At 42.3% G+C, this 18,502-nt stretch overlaps 2 protein-coding genes across 3 annotated transcripts in view; one reads left to right on the forward strand and one right to left on the reverse strand.

The window, feature by feature from the left end:
- LOC110466383 (ancient ubiquitous protein 1-like) overlaps positions 1-11,758 on the reverse strand; it is a 26,414-nt gene extending 14,656 nt beyond the window's left edge. For both annotated transcript variants that reach the window (XR_002464730.1, XM_021522829.1), the window contains exons 1-7: positions 11,628-11,758; positions 7,971-8,105; positions 7,347-7,509; positions 6,684-6,795; positions 6,302-6,371; positions 5,637-5,673; positions 5,084-5,125 (exon numbers count right to left, since the gene is read on the reverse strand). Coding sequence is in view for 1 of the 2 variants with exons in the window: in XM_021522829.1 (XP_021378504.1) it covers positions 5,084-5,125; positions 5,637-5,673; positions 6,302-6,371; positions 6,684-6,795; positions 7,347-7,509; positions 7,971-8,105; positions 11,628-11,659 (591 nt within the window). In the remaining variant the exon portion in view is untranslated. The remainder of the gene's footprint in view (positions 1-5,083; positions 5,126-5,636; positions 5,674-6,301; positions 6,372-6,683; positions 6,796-7,346; positions 7,510-7,970; positions 8,106-11,627) is intronic.
- Positions 11,759-11,788: 30 nt separating this feature from the next.
- The window catches only part of LOC110466384 (TATA box-binding protein-associated factor RNA polymerase I subunit B-like), a 24,469-nt gene continuing 17,755 nt past the window's right edge, over positions 11,789-18,502 (forward strand). Inside the window, exons 1-5 of the mRNA XM_021522830.1 lie at positions 11,789-12,067; positions 15,451-15,562; positions 15,821-15,921; positions 16,665-16,771; positions 18,219-18,321. Of these exons, the coding sequence (XP_021378505.1) occupies positions 11,981-12,067; positions 15,451-15,562; positions 15,821-15,921; positions 16,665-16,771; positions 18,219-18,321 (510 nt within the window). The 5' untranslated portion in view covers positions 11,789-11,980. The remainder of the gene's footprint in view (positions 12,068-15,450; positions 15,563-15,820; positions 15,922-16,664; positions 16,772-18,218; positions 18,322-18,502) is intronic.

Genomic DNA, 18,502 nt, shown 5'->3' on the forward strand with positions numbered 1-18,502 from the left:
CTCCCGCAGATAGGGAGCCTCATGAGTGGGTTAGGCATTTAGTTGATTCGCTGGCAGAGGTTCATACTGTTGCCCGGCAACAGGTGGGAAAGGTTCAGCGGAGACAAAAACGGGACTATGACCTTAGGTTGGCGGAAACCATATTCGAAGTAGGGGACGTCGTATACAAAAGGGACACGTCCACGAAGGTAGGAAAAAGCTCAAAGCTGAAGCCCCCCTGGATAGGACCATACCTGATAGCTGGGGTAAAGCACCCAGTTTACAATTTGAGGAATCACAAGGGGTCAAAGCACTGCCATCATGATCGGTTAAAAGCTTACAATGGGCGGTTTCTGCCCTTGTGGTTGCATCGCATGAAACATTCTCTCTCATTGCCCGTACAGGTGCCGGTCGTAGGTGCAAAGAATCGTGAGACGCGAACCCTTGGTGGGAACGCATGACGAGGGTAGGAAGGGACAGGTCTCTGAGCATGGGCACCCAATCGTTGATGAGCGGCTAGGTAAAGCTAGTGTCGTTCCGAGTGGGGTACGTACCCGCACGGGAAGGCAGACAAGGGTACCCCAGAAACTCGACAACTATGTTCTTCACTAAAACCAGTGCAGAGCATAGTTGGTGGTATGGTATATAAAAAATACTATACCTAAGGGGTATAGAAAAGCGCTCTAGGGATAGTAGCAAGGATAGTAAAAATCCCTCCGTATTTCCTGGGACTTGTTAAATGAAGTCACAGGGTGCAGGTGAGGGAGACAGCTTTAATTGAGAGCGAGTCTTCAAAAAAGGGTATTTGTATTTCATCATAGTAGAGGAAGGTTTTCTTTCCTTTACAGAATGGACTACATTCTAAGACTCGATTACTCCTCGAGTGAGGAGTTCCTAAGCGCAGAGGAGGAGGCGGCACCTCCAGAGGTGGAGTTAGCTCCTCCGGAGGTGGAGGAAGGGACAGAGGGCCCTGAGGGGGAGGGGAACTGGTCAGAGTTCCCCTTCTACGGAGAATCTGACACCATCCAAGGGATGGGAGAGGAGGCCAGTGAGCCTGAGGGGGAGGTCCTCGGTGAGGGGACCCAGGATCCCGAGGAGGAGCTGGCCTCCAGTGAGGAGGGCGGGGGGTGGAGCTCCAAACCTGTGGTCCGGATGGGCCCACCCCAGTTCATCCTGGATTTGCCCGTGGTCTCCGGGGAAGACTCTGTGGTTCCTGCTCCCAGGATCACTAGGACGGCACCGGTCGAGACCGATCAGGAGTCGGTCCGACGGTTCCTGGGGTGGGGGGCCTTCAGGGCACCCTAGAGACCAGGGGAGGAGGCGGTTGAGGCAACAGCGCCGGTGCCCTTCCAGGGGGCCCCTTCTCCTCTCAATTTGGAGGAGAAGGAGGCACCGGGAAAGGACCGGAAGCCCAGGAGGAGGAGGAGGTCCGGAAGACGAAGGCGGTCAGCTGCCTCTGCGTCTCCCTCCACCTCCGGTCAACCTTCAGGACCCAGGCTGAACCTGCAGCGGGGTCCGGAGGTAGGCAGTCAACCTCCTGAGCGGTTTTCTGCTCGGAGGCAAGTTTGGGAGGAGCCTTCCTGCCAGTTAGCTGGTAGGGGGCTAGCTCCCCTTACAGGGGAAAGGGGGTCTAGGGCCCAGTCCCTGGGACCCCTCCCCTACATTCCGGCCGGGGCCGAGGGAGCGTTTGCACCTCTTGAGCGGTTCTCTGCTCGAGGCACAGCCTCCTCCGCCGAGAGGCGTCATGTCCCTCAGCTGGCAAGCGAGCAAGGGGCATCGTCGTTCTCTGGCGAGCCGGCTAGGAACAAAGGGGTCAGGTACCGGAACTGTGACCTGTGCCTGGATGTTGACCGCCACCCTAGGCGTCACGTCACGCCCTCTCGGTTCACCTCAATTTGTTGGTGAACGTGGAGGGCGGATGCCTTGTTTGTGGGGTGGGCGTGAACAACCGGGAGCAGTTGACACAGCGACACCCTGACCATGAGGGCAGCCCCGAGGATGGCTGAGACGAATGGGTCAGGGGCCTGGTGCGCATGCTCTGTGCACAGGCCCATGACTGCGGGGTCCCGGACATCCTGGGTCTTCTTGCCCTTGTTGTGGAGGGTAGACATTACCCAGCGCGGGCTGTTGATGCTCCTCGTCCCTTCTCCCCCAGAGAGACCTTGGTGGCAGAAGCCATCAACGACTTCCTGGGGGATGAGGGGCCGGTGTCCCTCAGTCCGCCCCGGTCCGTTGGCAGCCTTCTTCACTGGAGGCTGCAAGTGGCGATCATGAGGCTCATGCCCAGAGAGCGGCGCCAGGGGTACCTCGAGCCGAGGCGCTTTTTGGTCCCTGGCTCAGGGGCTGCCCCAAGGACCGGCTCCGATCGGCCAACTAGTTCCTCGAAGGGCGGTGTTACTGCCCCAAGACCACCCTGCCGATCGGAGGAGGTAGGTTCTGCGCCGGCTACGTGCTCCTCTGTCGATGGCGGTGATTCTGCCTCCAGAGGACCAAGTCCGCCTGTGCGCCCCCCACCAGTGGCAGTCTATGACTGCCACTTCCACCTGGATGCTCTGTAAGCGAAAGGCAGGGCAACCTCCTTCGCTGACTTAGCAGCTCAGGAGGAAGGTGGGGACGTAGTCCTTCTGGGCGGGGTGGCCAATTATGCCTACCCCGACAGCTGGTCTAGGCGCCAGGGCCAGGTGGCTGGTGACCCAAGGGTCAAGGTGGCCATTGGACTGCACCCTCATAAAGTGGGGAGGGGACGCCACCTGATGGCTTTCCTGCAGCAGCTGCGGGACCCGGCCTGTACAGCTATAGGGGAGGTAGGCATCGACCTGACCTCCAATTGTAGCTGTGCGGGCCAGGGCCCCAAACCTGCAGAATGCCGGCAGCAGGTCACCAGGGATCAGGTCACCACCTTGACCACTATCCTGCAAGGGGCTGTGGTTGAGGGTGGTGGTCGACCGGTGATTATTCACTGCAAAGATGGGGGCAGTGGCCGGGCAGCGCAGGAGGCCCTCAGATGTTTCCGAAGGGTGCCAGGGGCCTCCACGCTGGCGGTGCATTGGCACTGTTTCACTGGGTCTGTGGAGGATATTGAGGCTTGGCGGCAGCTGCTGCCGAACCTCCATATCTGGGTGACGGCTCTATCCCTAAGAGCCCCCTCCACGCTACTGGCCCTGGGAGGCATTGACCCTAGCAGATTACTGCTAGAGTCGGATGCCCCCTACCTGGTGCCTATGGGAGCCGGGGTTGGAATCAACAGCCCCTGGCTCCTAAGGCACACTCTGGAGGAATTGGCCTCGCTCAGGGGGGATAACTTGTACCTCCTGACAAGCCAACTCAATGCCAATGCCAGGGGGTTCTACTCTTTCGAGTAAGGGACCTCCTGGCATAGCCAACTGTCGCCACCAGTAGTGTGGCACACCTGTAGTGTGGGGAGGGATTACTTCCCCACCAGTTTACTCCCGAACTTCGTGGAAGCAACCTTTCAGCACGTCAGAAGTACGGTTGTAGTAAGGGGAGTGGGATACTCTCCTCCTTAACTCCAAACTCAAAGTGGGGGGCACTGAAGTAGCCCCCAGATTCGTCTGTGGCATCCACAGGCAGGGGAGGTTAAGCTTCCCTATTATCTTCCAAAACCAAGCCATCCTACATCTTTATACAAATTGGAAGGGCATTCTTTCCTTGACCATTTAATTGACTCCCTGGGTCCCTATTGTGATAAGACAGCTCCCTTTACCAGTAATTGGTAGGATAACAGCTTAAATGGGGCCGTCTACAGGCAGCATGCCCATCAATGCAATTTGCAAAGGAGCCCACTGTCGGATTGACCAACAGTGTTACCACATACCCCATAGCTGATATTGGGCCCTGTCAGGGGGAGATTATTCTCATACTTATCAAGGCACGGGGGGACTGTGCCTATTGTGTGGATTATATCCATAGCCGTGGTGTTCCTTGGGGAGATAAGCCCAGCAAGACTAGAAGCTGTGGTTATTGAGGCCTAAATCAAACAGTGGCCTCCACCACTAACCTCATCTCCAAATGGGTACGGTAGGACTGTACTTAACATATTGTTACTTAAGGAGGTACTAAACAACTTGTCGCTGAATTCTAGAAGGCGACAATGTGTTATCTACTTAATGGGGGTTCCGACCTTGACAAAATACTGTTCACTTATGGGGGGATCTGACCTTCATAGAATACTGTTCACTTAAGGGGGGATCTGACCTTCACAAAACACTGCTTAGTTCGACATCCGTCTGGCCAACACCTAGGCGGTTTCCCATCAACGGACTTCTTCCTGGCTATAACCAGGCCCCAGGAGGGGCCTTCATAAAACAGGGAGGAGTGTGGTGAATTTCGGGGGAGTTATCTCCCTTGGACCATGGACCGCGCCGACACGAGATCTCGTGAGCTACGCGACAACATCGCTGTGACGCCTTGGCGTGGTCTCTTATACTTCTTGATATCGAACCAGCAACACGTGAGTGAATTTCCTCCACCTTGTCTTTGATTTCAGGAGCTGAGAGCGTTTGCAACTACTTGTTGTGACGGTGTGTGAATAACACACACCGAATTCACGACAATGGTGTTCTTTGTTTTCAAAACCAACAACGATTTTTTTTAATTTCAGAATGTAACCATTTTAATACCAGAATCTACTATCACTTCAAACATTTTGTTCTAGTTTTGAAGTTCCCTAGAGCCATTCTTCGACTGACAGACAATAAAACTACATTACCAGTACCTGCTACAGTGACAGGCCATCTTGAGTACAAAATATTACTTACCACACAGTATGAAAAGTGTATTAAATATTAACAAGGCATCAAAAGTGATACAAATTCCCTCGCATTCACAAAAACAGTAACAGTGACCTTGACCTTCAACGTAGAAACCCAAAACGAAAACTTGTTCAAGGTATTGCCATACCAAACACTTGCATGAAGTTCCATGAAATTGCGTTGAGGAATGAAGTTGCTAGAGCGATGACAAAGAGTGTAACATACGTATGTACGTACGTACTGGCTGAATCCTATATCCACTCGAACTTTCGTTGCGAAGGGATAATTGACACAAGCACAGTGAGCACACATCTGTGTGAGACATAACTTACCACAGGCATAGTAAGAGGCCATCTTGTATACGAGATACTAACCTGTAATACAATCATTAGATGTAATTAATGTAGGCAAGGGTTGTAACAATCACTAGTAAAGTTTGCAACAATTCGGACATCTCGTGTAGAAATTTTACACTCTATACTAAATTCACTAACCATAGAAGATATGCTGTTAAATGATAAAGTAAAATGTGTATTACTAGACTTGTAAAAGGTGTGTCTTAAATGGTTGGGTTGCCCTGTCTGTAGCATGCCTTACTAGACCGGTACAGATTGGGTAGGACTTATATGATAATGTAACATGTGTAACTAGACTTTTAGTATAGGTCTTGCTGTATAACATACCTAGAACTAAATTTGAAGCTTCACAAAATTTCTGTTGGCCATTTGGCAAAAAATTGTTTCATTTTTCTTTCATAGGTCATTCAAAACAACATATGTGACCTAAACCTTTGATAGCGGAAATATGAATACCAATTATCTAAGATAAGATAATTGTGAGAGCTATAAATGTTAATGAGGTGTTATATATATCATATATACTTACTGGTAGCACTGGTACCTTAAGTGAGAATGGAAATGACCTGTTAAAAATAAAAGACAATTTTAGGTTACAAAAGTATTAATTTTCATTTGTAACAAAATCTTAAGATCTTAAAAAGTTAACTATTAATACTGAAAACAAGAATTTACAGTGTTAATTGATTCAATGACCTACAATCATGCGAGATCGTTGAAAATAATATTATCATGCATGGCTACCATTAGACCTAGAGTGAGAGATTTTAAAGAAAAAAATGGTTTCCTGTTTGAAAATACAACAATGCAATGGGTGAGTGTGAAAGGGAAAGTGTAGCCAAGTCCACGGCATAAACAAGGATGGGGAAGAAAGAGATACACCAGTGATATTCCAAAATGATTGAAAATGTAGATAATATGAAAAGCCATATTGACACATTGTTATTAGATGAACATGTACTGGGCCGAGGTCGCTAGGTGGTAAATCGTCTGACATACTGCTACCACTAGCCCTCTACGACTGGGATGTGGGTTCCAGACCTACGTGGGGCAGTCGCCAGGTACGTAGGTCAGTGTTTTTTCTCCAGGAACTCTGACTTTCCTCCGCCACGGAAATCTGGCACGTCCTTAAATGACCATAGCTGTTAATGGGACATAAAACACAAACAAACCAAACCAAAGATGAACACGTACCTGAACTTTAGGATTCCCGATCCATTGGTAGGTGTTCCCTCAGGTAAAAATAATACTGGTACACTTTGATCTGTGGAGAACAACGACATAAGATGGATTACCAGGTATTACATCTAATTAAAACTGTTAACAGTGCCATATATACTGTGTAAACCAAAACATCATCAGGGCCAACACCTTTATGTAGAACAGATCTGTTTATGAATTAAACAATTTCATTTTAGTATAAAATAGAAACATTAATAAAGGGACCTAGTATGAAGGTTCAGTTTGTACAGGTGTCCAGGTTAAACAGGGTTTGGCTTCGACGGATAAAACATGATTTAATACAGAAGATCCCAGAAAGTAAAATGTGTATATAGATTATATACATTACACGTACCTTGAAGATATTTCTTAATGTTTTCTTCAAGATGTTCATTTCCCCGAGTAACCCCAAAGTCGCGGTAGGAAAACAGCCACCGAAAGAAAGACGAGAAGCCCACTTCATCAGGCTATAAAATAAATAAATAAATGAAATTATCATACAATGATTACCGATACTCACAAAAATGACAAATCTTAAAGATTTAGTTGACAATAAATTTTGACTTTTTTAATACCTGGTACATACAGGATTACAAAATAAATCATGAACAAAATCAAAAGCTGTTAACAAGCTTTATCTCTTTGAAACAAAATATGTACGGCTAAAACAATTTTTGAGTATGCATCATTTATAAAAAATACAAATGTATGAAATATCTATATAGAAAATCTATGCATGAAATATCTGTAGAGTATTTGTGTTTAGCAGACTCCAGATCTTTAAACTTCCCAAAGTTGGTTTTGGGTTTTAATGGACATGTATTTTGACCCTATTTTTTTTCAGATGATAAATGATAAATGACTTTTTAAATTGTTCATGTCAGTAGTCAAATAAAATATCTGTAGAGTATATATTAAAATGTGCACTCACAGCAGTGATAATAACATGTTATGTACATATTTTGCACATTAGCAATCGAGCAGTAATGAAACACGAGGTAACACTATCCTGGCTTACCACTACACTTGGCTGGACAAGATCGATGACCATGTGATCAAGATAAGACACATGATTGGCTACGACAACCTTGGCTTTGATTTTGTTGGGATGCTTATTGCGTTTATCCTCTTGAACCATAACTTGAATACCCACAACTCCAAACAGTGATTTGAGGATGAAGCTTAAAACAGAAAATAATATCATGACATTGGACATGGTATTAAAGGCCTCAGTGATTCATATTCAGTATATTAAGTTAAGTTTACTACCAGTACAGTATCATTTAAGATCCTCTACACCAGACTCAAATATACAATAATAACAATACAATAAATAAATCAATCGTGACAACATTTCCAATTAAACAAAAAAGTCAATTAAACTTCATTAACAAAATACATTTACACAATGCACCAGATAATTTTCCAGCAGCCTTATTTATGTAATTACAATACAGGAAATAGTCACACTGCATACGCATGAAGCTATCTTTAAACTACTTCAAATGCAACAGTTTTCAGATTTGTATTCTTTATTCACATAAATGTGTAAATATTGCACGGCTTTTAACCTGTACTGGTACCGGGGTATTTTAATTGTCCTTAAATTCGTAACATCGGGGCATTCAGTGTTGAGACCTACCTTGTAGCTTGACACTTTGGTAGTATACAAGACACCAACAGGGCATGCATCATGATGAATATTCGAATGATGACCAGTGCCAGTCCAAAGGGAAAAAAGAGTGCTGTCAGGACCACAGAACCCCCATCAGGGAACCTATAAGTTGATAGAGAAATTATATGAGTGTTCCCAAGGATTTTTTGAAAAGTAAAAAACACACAGAAATGTATTTCGAAGGATTTTAGAAATGTAAAAATGCAAAGAAAAATATTTATAAAAGTTGGTTCAATGATGACTTGTACAATTGTAACACCATCTGTTGTGTCAAAATGTGACACAAAATTTATAGTTCAGACCCGACATTGACTTGAACAGTTTTTTCACACACTTGAATATTTATATTTAAGTTTCTACACTATATTTTCCAATAGTCAGGACTTGTAGCTTGTGGTGTTTAATTAGAAGTTCACCTCCTCAATTTGTTTACATTTCTTAGGAATTACACCAATGATACAAATAACTAGATTATTTTTTAGAAAATCTTACTAGGTTTATCAATAAGGAATGGAATGCTATTGATCATGTTGTAATGTTTCATTTTAATGAATTTTGAATTATTTTATGAACTATCAGGAGCCCTGGAATACTTGAAACCCGACATTGTTTGCGGCACGGAATCATGGCTCCGAGGAGTGAAACCGAGTAAAAATCCTACGCAGAACTATATCAGATCCAGTGAGCTATTCCCTAGTGAGTACAAGGCATATCGAAATGACCGTGGGTCCCATGGAGGAGGTGTCATTTTGGTTCATGAAGACCTGGTATCGGTGGAACAGCCTGAATTTGTGACAAATTCTGAACTGGAGTGGGTTAAACTTAAACTGGAAGAATCGACTGCCCCGATATTGACTGGCCTTCCCTCTCAGTTACCAACTCTACAGATAGATTCATCCAGCAGGACTTGATTGACACCTCAGTCCAACATCAGCTCGCTCATATGCAGGAAACGTCCACACGAGAAGGCAACACACTTGATCTCGTATTTATGTCAAATCCATCCCCAGTGAAGAGTTCAACAACGGTGCCTGGAATCTTGGACCATGACATAGTAGTAGTTGACAGTGACACTAGACCTCACTACAACAAACAGAAACCGAGGAAGGTACTTCAATTTCGAAGAGCTAAATGGGATGACCTGCGTGACGGATGCCGTACCATCTCCGAGAGAATAGCATCCCTTTATAAGGAGGGAAAGGACACAGAACAGCTCTGGGACTCCTTTAAGCTATCCCTACAGCGCCTCTTCGACAAATTCATCCCCTCGAAAACATCCAATCGTAAGAACGCCCCACCTTGGCTGAATAGACGACTAAGGAGTATGCTCAGACGAAAGACACGACTACACCGCCAAGCCTGTGGAACCGGCATCTGGTCCAACTTTCGCCAACATCAGAAAGAGTGTAAGAGGGCATTTCGTCGAGCCGAGTGGTCTTACGTCAATGAGGTTATCCAAAAGGGTCTAGACAGCAACAACACAAAGCCTTTCTGGAGGTTTGTCAAAAAAAAGAAGCAGGACAACATTGGAGTCTCACCATTACGAACCAAAGGCCAGCTACTCAGTGATGGGAAATACAAAGCGGAAGCACTCATCAACCAGTTTAGCTCTGTTTTCACCCGTGATGGAGACCCTGATTTACCACCAGGACGCAGCCACATTGACGATAACATCCAGGACTTGGAGATCAGCGAGGCAGGAGTACTGAAGTTGCTACTCAATATACAAACATCAAAAGCCCCTGGACCTGATGGACTCCCGAACATGGTATTAAAGGAGTGTGCACCCCAACTTGCACCTGGAGTCTCTAGGATATTCCAGAGGTCACTGGACTCGGGAATTCTCCCCCAAGACTGGCTGAATGCGAACGTGGCCCCTGTGTTCAAGAAGGGAGATCATCATGCACCAGAGAACTACCATCCTGTATCGTTGACCTCTGTTCTCAGCAAGATCCTTGAACACATCGTCTGTCATCATTTGCTCAACCACTTTGACCAGCACGCAATTCTGTCACCTCTCAATCATGGCTTCCGTGCTGGTTATTCATGTGAAACCCAGCTTGCTGTCACCATACACGACCTTGTTTCCAACTCTGACCAAGGTTCACAGACTGACATCGCCATATTGGACTTCTCTAAGGCATTCGATACGGTGCCCCATAGGAGGTTGCTGCATAAGCTGGACTCGTACGGCGTACGTGGAAATCTACATCGATGGATCAGGTCATTTCTCTGCCAAAGGCACATGAAGGTAGTAGTGGAAGGTGAATACTCAAGAGAAGTTCCTGTTGCCTCCGGAGTACCCCAGGGAACAGTCCTTGGCCCTCTATTATTTCTGTGCCACATCAACGACTTGCCTGAGGCCGTCAAGTCTCAAGTACGCCTATTCGCAGATGACTGCGCACCCACCAGGACCACATCACCCTCCAGCAAGACCTAAACAATCTTGAGTTTTGGGCCAAGCAGTGGGGCATGCGGTTCAATGCCAGCAAGTGTTATATCCTAACCATAAAGCAGAAGTCATCTTACTACTACCAACTGAATAACACTATCCTCAAAGGAGTTCCGACTAGCCCCTACCTTGGCATCACAATCTCGTCTGATCTCCGATGGAGAACCCACATCGACAAAATCTGTAAAAAAGCTAGTTCTACCCTAGGCTTTATTAGGCGGAACCTCTACCACTGCCAAGCCAGAACACGGAAATCGGCCTACATCTCGCTTGTCAGATCAACACTGGAATATGGAGCCATCATATGGGACCCATTCCTACAGTCGGATATTGATCATGACAAGCTGGAGAGGATTCAAGGGAAGGCTGCTCGATTTATCTCGCGCGACCACAGAACAAGATCTCCTGGATGCGTCGCCAACATGCTCAGGGACTTGGACCTGCAAACATTACAACAACGCAGAAAGGAACTACGTCTGACCTTCCTGTTCAAGGTGGTGGAGGGGTTGGTACAGGCTATACCAACTAAGCCCTATTCATAACCAGTGAGAATTAAACGCAAAGTGACAGCAAGGCATTTTGACAGCTTTATCTCAACAAACGTCGTTGAAAATAGTGTTACAAACAATAGCAGCTGTTTTAAAACTATTGCTGCGAAAACAGAAACACTCAGGAACTCTTTTTTCCCCAGGAATATAATAGACTGGAACCATCTCCAGGACGAACAAATCCTTGTAAAATCTGTGGAAATTTTCAAATCTCGTCTCCACTCCGACTAAAAACCTCTATGCGCTCTTCGCTTCCATTGATTATATACCAGAAGTGGTCTTTCAACGTACATATACAGATACAGATTCGTGGTAGGTTACATCAAAATTACACAGACCGGTACATGTATAGCATCTGTCAGTGGCTGTTCACTGCACAGGGTACAACAACGTCATCCACGATGAAGGTGCCAGCTTTTTGAAAAGCTTAAATGTGAGCAGAATAAGGAAGGTAAATTATTATTTGATAGCAAATAATTGTTAATAGAATTCAGTCAAGTAATGCAACCCACAGTTCAGATACTCTGGATTATTTGTTCCTCATTCTAGGATCTTGATCAATGGGTCATTCGACCTCTTTTAACTATACAACACCTCGATTGAATTAGAATTATGAAGTTTTACCTGGTATGGTCAAACATTCTTCTTATATGCATTCTGAAGTTTAAGAAATGAAAGTAAACCAATTAAGAAACAGGAAAAATACTCGAAGAAAAAATAGACATCAGAAACTCGGAAATATTTTGATGGATGCGTCCATTTTGAAAAGTGTATGATGGGATTTCCACGTGCGACTTCCGGTGTTGTTGTAGAAGTTGATTAGAGAATGCTACACGAAATGAAGATGGATTATTACTATATTTGAGAGTCGTTTTTTATTTGCAACCTTTTTTTCCGCGAGGAAATGAAACAGTTGACCGAATTGTATGATATCAATGAGTGACATTTCGTATTTTGTTTATAGACACTGAAAACATATGCCTTCCTGTACTGTTTGCGGAGAAGATGAGTTTGAGGCCAGGGACGGATTATTTTTCTGTACCATGTGTATGACGCAGTCCCAGGTCTGTGAAGTGTGCACAGCAGATATCCTTGATTATTATATAAATTTATATGCCATTATTCTTTCATATTTCACGTTGGGTTCTACAGGTTTGGTATAACTATTTACTATTTATGGGTAAAACATCCTGCATTATTTTGAGTTATTGTATAGAATAGTTAACAATTGTATTAATGAGGGAAGAAACTGATATAAAACATAAAGCTCTTTTAAACATAATGGGGGAGGGAGGAAAGGGTATCATCCTTTTAACATAATTCAATAATCAAGTCAATGCATAACACTTGCAGCAGGTTTAATTAGTATCACACTTGCCCTCTCAAATGATACACCTTACTAATGTAACTTCATTCTAGGTTTAATTAACTTCAGTTTAATTAGTAGCATAGTATACATACTGGGAAACTGGGAGTTGCTGGTTCGATTGTAGTCATAAGAACACACTAGCTGTCCTTCTATTTACAGTTACATTTTAACTCTTATTTTCCTTCTGATATGTGAAAATGTTTGATTTCATACATGAATCAATCATACCCCTGTCATAAAAAGAGCACCCATGGTAGTTTGAAATTTGGTCTTTATTATTTTAAACTTCCCAAAGTTGGTTTTTGGGTTTTAATGGACATGTATTTTGACCCTAATTTTTTTCAGAGAAAATGATATTTGACTTTTTAAATTGTTCATGTCAGTAGTCAACTGAAAGCTTTGCTAAATGCAAATAAAATATCTGTAGAGTATATATCAAAATGTGCACTCACAGCAGTGATAATAACATGTTATGTACATATTTTGCACATTAGCAATCGAGCAGTAATGAAACACGAGGTAACACTATCCTAAAAAAAAAATCGTTTTGATCATGATGAATGTAATTTTCATCTTTTGGTTAAGTCTTGCCAATACATAGCTGCGGGAACCATAGCTTCGAGGCCCAATACTTTTTATTAGTTCACATGGCACGAAAGTGCCAGCTTACGGTATATTGTGTTGTCGGTCATCTGTCAACTTTTTCTTTGAACGACTTCTTCTTAGGGACTTGAGGGCCCAGAGTAATGATACTTGGCCAGTAGGTACCTGGGACAGAGTGCTATAAACTTTCATCAAACAAACGACCTTGACCTACTTTCAAAGTCACAAGGGTGAAATATGTAAAAACTTTTAAACAAGTTCTTCTGAATAACCAGGAGGCCCAAAGTAATGATACTTGGCCAGTAGGTACCTGGCTTAAAGTGCTATGAACTGTCATCAAATAAGTGACCTTGACCTACATTTAAGATCACAAGAGTCAAAATGTTCAAGACTTTTAAAAATCTTCTTCAGGATTACCGAAAGGCCTTGAGCAATGATATTTGTCCAGTACTGAGGTACCTGGGACAGAGTGCTATAAAGTTTCCTAAAATAATTGTGGAGGCGGCGGTAGTCTAGTGGTAGGACACTGGGCTCAAGTCACGGCACTGTGTTGTATTTTTGAGCAAATTACTTTACTCCGATTGTTCCAGTCTACTTGGCTTTAAATGAGAATGTGGTTGGGCAGTGCTAGAAATGTAGATTGCTAGCTGTGAGCGCCGAAATGACAGCACTGACTGTATGCTGCCCAGGGAGTTGAGAAAGATATTGGCTGGTTGCAAAGGCTTAAAACCCCACATAATAATTTGTGAACCGCTTTGAGACGACCTACAAACTAGGTTATGATAAAGCGGTATATAAGAAACTCGAATTATTATTAAAGATAACCTTGACCCACTTCCAAGGTCACAGGGTTGCAATATGTAAAAACCTTTAAACAACTTCAGAATAACCAGAAGGCACATAAAGTTGCCTCAAATAAATGACCTTGGCCTACTTTCAAGATCACAAGTGTAAAAAGTGTTACAAACTTTCAAACAACGTCTTTTGAATAACCATGAGGCCTAGCGCAATGCTATTTGACCAGTAGGTACCTGGGACAGAGTAGTATAAAGTTTCATTTAGTCTAGACATTCTTAAGCCAAGGAGTCTTAAATATATGGAAATATTTGCAAAATTACTTTTATTGAGAATATTTTCAGCATGATTGCTCAATATCCAGATGAGAAATTTTCAAATCACTCTGCGTCCGTGGTCTGTTTTCCGTCTGTCTGTCCTTAAATAATTCTTGTTAGCACTTTTTATCAGAAAGTACTGGATTGATCTTTCTCAAATTTACAAAATGTAATGCAAATCATTTTTTGGTACTGATCACAAAAACAAGATGGCTGACAGCCAGCCATCTTGAATTTGAGAATGAAAGTTTGTTAGCATTATTTCTCGGAATGTACAGAACAGATCTTTCTCAAATTTCATATGAAGGTTCCCCATAGTCCTGACTTGTGATGCATATCGTTTTTTGGGACTGATCACAAAACCAAGATGGCCAACAGTCAGCCATCTTGTATTTGAGAATGAAAGTTTGTTTGCCTTATTTCTTCGAATGTACAGGAGGGATCTTTCTCAAATTTCAAAAGAAGGTTCTCCAAGGTTCCTATTTCAAATTTCAAATTTTGGGGATGTTTGGAAAACCAAGATGGCCAGCTGCATGGTGGCCCAATTGAACTTGAGAGTAAAAGTTGTTTAGCCCAGTAGCTCAAAAAGGATTGGAGAGATCTTTCTCAAATTCACAATGGTTCCTCTTGGTTCTTAGTTATGTACATCAGATTTTTGGACTGATCAGAAAACTAAGATGCGTACAGGCGTCCTTCGCTATTTCTCAGAATGTGCAGTAGAAATCTGTCTCTGATCTGTACGTTCCGCTTATTTCTTAGTTGTGCATGTTAACTTATGAGGTTTGATTAAAAGACGGATTAAGATGGCGGACAGGCAAACTAATCAAACAGATAAGAGAAAAGAAGAGAAAAGATCAAACTGACATAGAACTAATGAAGATGGACCATTCAAAAAACCAAACCGATCAGGCCTAGAAGGTTATGGTTTCTGCAGCTAGCCAATCTAGTAATTGTTACGTATATACTTAGTCACCTTGTCTTTTAATCTGTTTTTAATTAGTTTTGTTTCAGTGCATAATTTGTTAACATACTACACTGATTAATCAATGATTTCTACACGAGTGTCTACTCTGAAGACTTATTTTAACGACCAAGGTCCAGGTATCCCCCTGTAAAGCCAACAGAGTATAGGTACTTGTAACAAACATAGTCAAACAAGTTCCAGATCTTATAGCTATAATAGGGTTTATTTCCATTGATGTTATCTAATTACATCCCTTATTTCAGATTTTCTTTCTTCGTCATAGCTTTTCTTATCTGCTGATTAGAATATGTACAATAGGTACAATAGGTACACACTATAAACCTGTTTTAATGTACTAGTAAACAGTCATTTATATCTTATACTGCATTGTGATTGAAGGATTTGAGGCAGGAGGAGGCGGCTGAAGAATTTATTGATGTATCTAATGCTTTTGGGATGCATATGATACGCAATAAGAAACAGCAACACAAAACAGACAAACAAGATCAACGTAAGTAACCAACTGTGATGATAAATTTGTTTCTTCAGTTATAAATAGAAAAGGTTAACAAGTATTTGACAATGGAATCTTATTTTGAAAGTTAGAAATTGCAGAAAATTAGGAAGGTACATTGTACAGATTCTTTTATGATAATTAGCTCTACTATGCTTCATAGAATTGTATGTTCACTGTAGTGCTAGCCATGTATACTAATATTAGATAACAGAACAATTTGTTTTTAAATTAATCTTTTATGTTAATCTGCAGGAGATAAGGGTCGTTCATGGAGCTGTTATGAGGGGTTCCAGATCATTATAAAAGAGCAAGTAAAAGCCCTGATACGGCTAGGGGCAGATCCGAAACTTAAGGTAGGTTATATGGTTAGGGGCAGATCTGAAACTTAAGGTAGGTGATACAGTTAGGGGTAGATCTGAAACTTCAGGTAGTTTATACAGCTAGGGGCAGATCCGAAACTTAAGGTAGGTTATACAGCTAAATATTGTCTTTCCTTAGCTGTTGATAATTTCTAAATGATCATTATGCAAATATCATTATATCTAATAAATTAAACAACAAGAAAGAAAATGATCTGTTCGTATTTATGGAATAATAATAGTAATAATAATAATTTGTGGTTCTTATACTCCGCTTTATCACAACCTAGTTCATAGGTCATCTTAAAGCGGTTCACAAATTGTTATGAGGGGGTTATAGGGCCTTGGCAACCAGCCAATATCTTTCTCAACTCTCTGGGGAGCATATACAGCTAGCATTCAACATTTCTAGTGCTGCCAAACCACATACTCATACAGCTGAGTAGACTGGAACAAGTGGAGTAAAGTATCTTGCTCAAAGATACAACACAGTGCCGCGCCGTGATTCGAACCCGCAACCCGAAGTTAAATCTATTGAATCTATTCTGTTAATCTGTGTTTTCTCATAGTAGGTCACTGTAAGTGTTATAAAGGTTGGTTAAAAAAAAGGGTTGGAGCATTCCTCCCATCTGGAGAAAGTCTGTAGTGTTACAACATGTAAACTATGAAATCTATGCTTGTTAGAATGTTCATGATCGTTTGTAAGATTTTGAATTAACTTTGGTTTACATTGACAGGATGTTGTGTTCCGACTATGGTGTACGTATCTAGCCAAGATCAACGTGGCATTCACTGAAAACTTAGAAAAGAATGATCCTCTATTGAAAAAGTTTGAACGACACAGGTAATACTGCTTCTCTACTGAAGAATGGTCCTCTTTTGAAAAAGTTCCAACGACACAGGTAACACTGCTTCCCTACTGGAAGTTTGGTAATTAAAGCCTTCTGTAGTCTGGAAAAATTCCAATACAATTCTGTTCCCATTTATTTCTGTACTGAATTTCTTACTTATGACTGAAAAATTTAGTTATACTGCCACTATTTGCCTAGTGATTGTTTTGGCATGATACATAATTTTGGCAATATGTTGAGGGAATCATATAAAGGAATTGTTAGGCATGGATATATACAGGCCTTTTTTATGGCCGAATATGGACCAATTCCCCCCTCTTCAATTTTCGGAATTATTTTCCCATTTTAGTTTTATTTTCCCGTTTTTCAGTTAAAGATTCCCCGACTAGTAACTAAAATACTACCACATGAATATCTATCTTGTTTCCAGTTTGTTTTCATTTTCCGTCAGTTCCACGACTGAGTGATTATTGCATGTGTTCATGTTAATTGTCACTGCTGATATATTACGACACTGTTTACAGCTACCCAGGTTTACGTTATACAATACCATAACAGTCACACAAACACTTTTTTCTAATGCGTATCCCGTGGACAATTCGTATCATCTATAAAGAACAGCGAGAAGCAAAAAATAAAGATGATATCCATGACCCCCCCCCCCCTCTTGTACTCTCCCCTTGGCTCTGGCCTGCAGCTCTCGCTGGACACTGGTCATGCACCTATACTACAGCGTATATTTTCCCCTATTTCAAAAAAGGTACTAACTTTCTATTCCTGCATTTATACCTGGTCAAGCATCCTCATATCACTACTCAAAAACTGTAAGAGTGCATTTGGTATTAGCTTTGATGAATTATTTCTGGAAAAAACCCACATTACCTTACAAGTTTTTTAATGAAAAAACAATGTTCTGACTGTAAGAATACGAAGGGGACAGACAAGAGTTGATTTGAAGTATCCTGGCTCTGTCCTACTTTAGTTATATTGGAAAAGAAATAGTTTGTCACAGTGAGACAGGGATCCTTACAAGAAAAGATATTTTGGCTGTAAGCAGGAGGGCAAATGAAAACTAGGGGCATGATATAGAGGTTTTTACTGATGTATTCGTAAAATGTTTTAGAAACAAACATAATCTTTACTGTCAAAGGGAAAGTGTTCCAGTATATTGTAATGTTTTTTTTTTAAATGTGCACTGCAGTTGTGTTTGTACTGCTCACAACAAAAAATGCTCTCAAAAAATATCCCCCCCCCCCCCACCCTCTTAAAAAATCCTGTATAAGCTAGCTCCCTGTGCATTCTGATCCTTCTAATTGTGAAGTTGCCTCACATGTTACTTACTTAGTGTTACTGCTTGAAAAGGTTGTTTTATATGTTGATGTTACGTGTAACCAGGTAAGTCATTCTTTTAATTCGCTGTACAAACTCTTCTGTTTTTAGGGAAAAGTATCCAGGGACTGAGAACGACCCTGACATAAAACCGGTAGTGTTATGCAGAACAATGAAGAAGAAATCTGGTGTAGCAGCTGCTAAAGCAAATATTGTAGGTAACTTACACATAGTTCACCTAGTGATAATGCTCGTATTGTGTTGATGATACTGTACACATAGTTCACCTAGTGATAACGCTCGTATTGCTTTGATGATACTGTACACATAGTTCACCTAGTGATAATGCTCGTATTGCGTTGATGATACTGTACACATAGTTCACCTAGTGATAA

This window comes from Mizuhopecten yessoensis, unplaced genomic scaffold, assembly GCF_002113885.1.
Source record: "Mizuhopecten yessoensis strain PY_sf001 unplaced genomic scaffold, ASM211388v2 scaffold11133, whole genome shotgun sequence".
Classification (NCBI taxonomy): domain Eukaryota; kingdom Metazoa; phylum Mollusca; class Bivalvia; order Pectinida; family Pectinidae; genus Mizuhopecten; species Mizuhopecten yessoensis.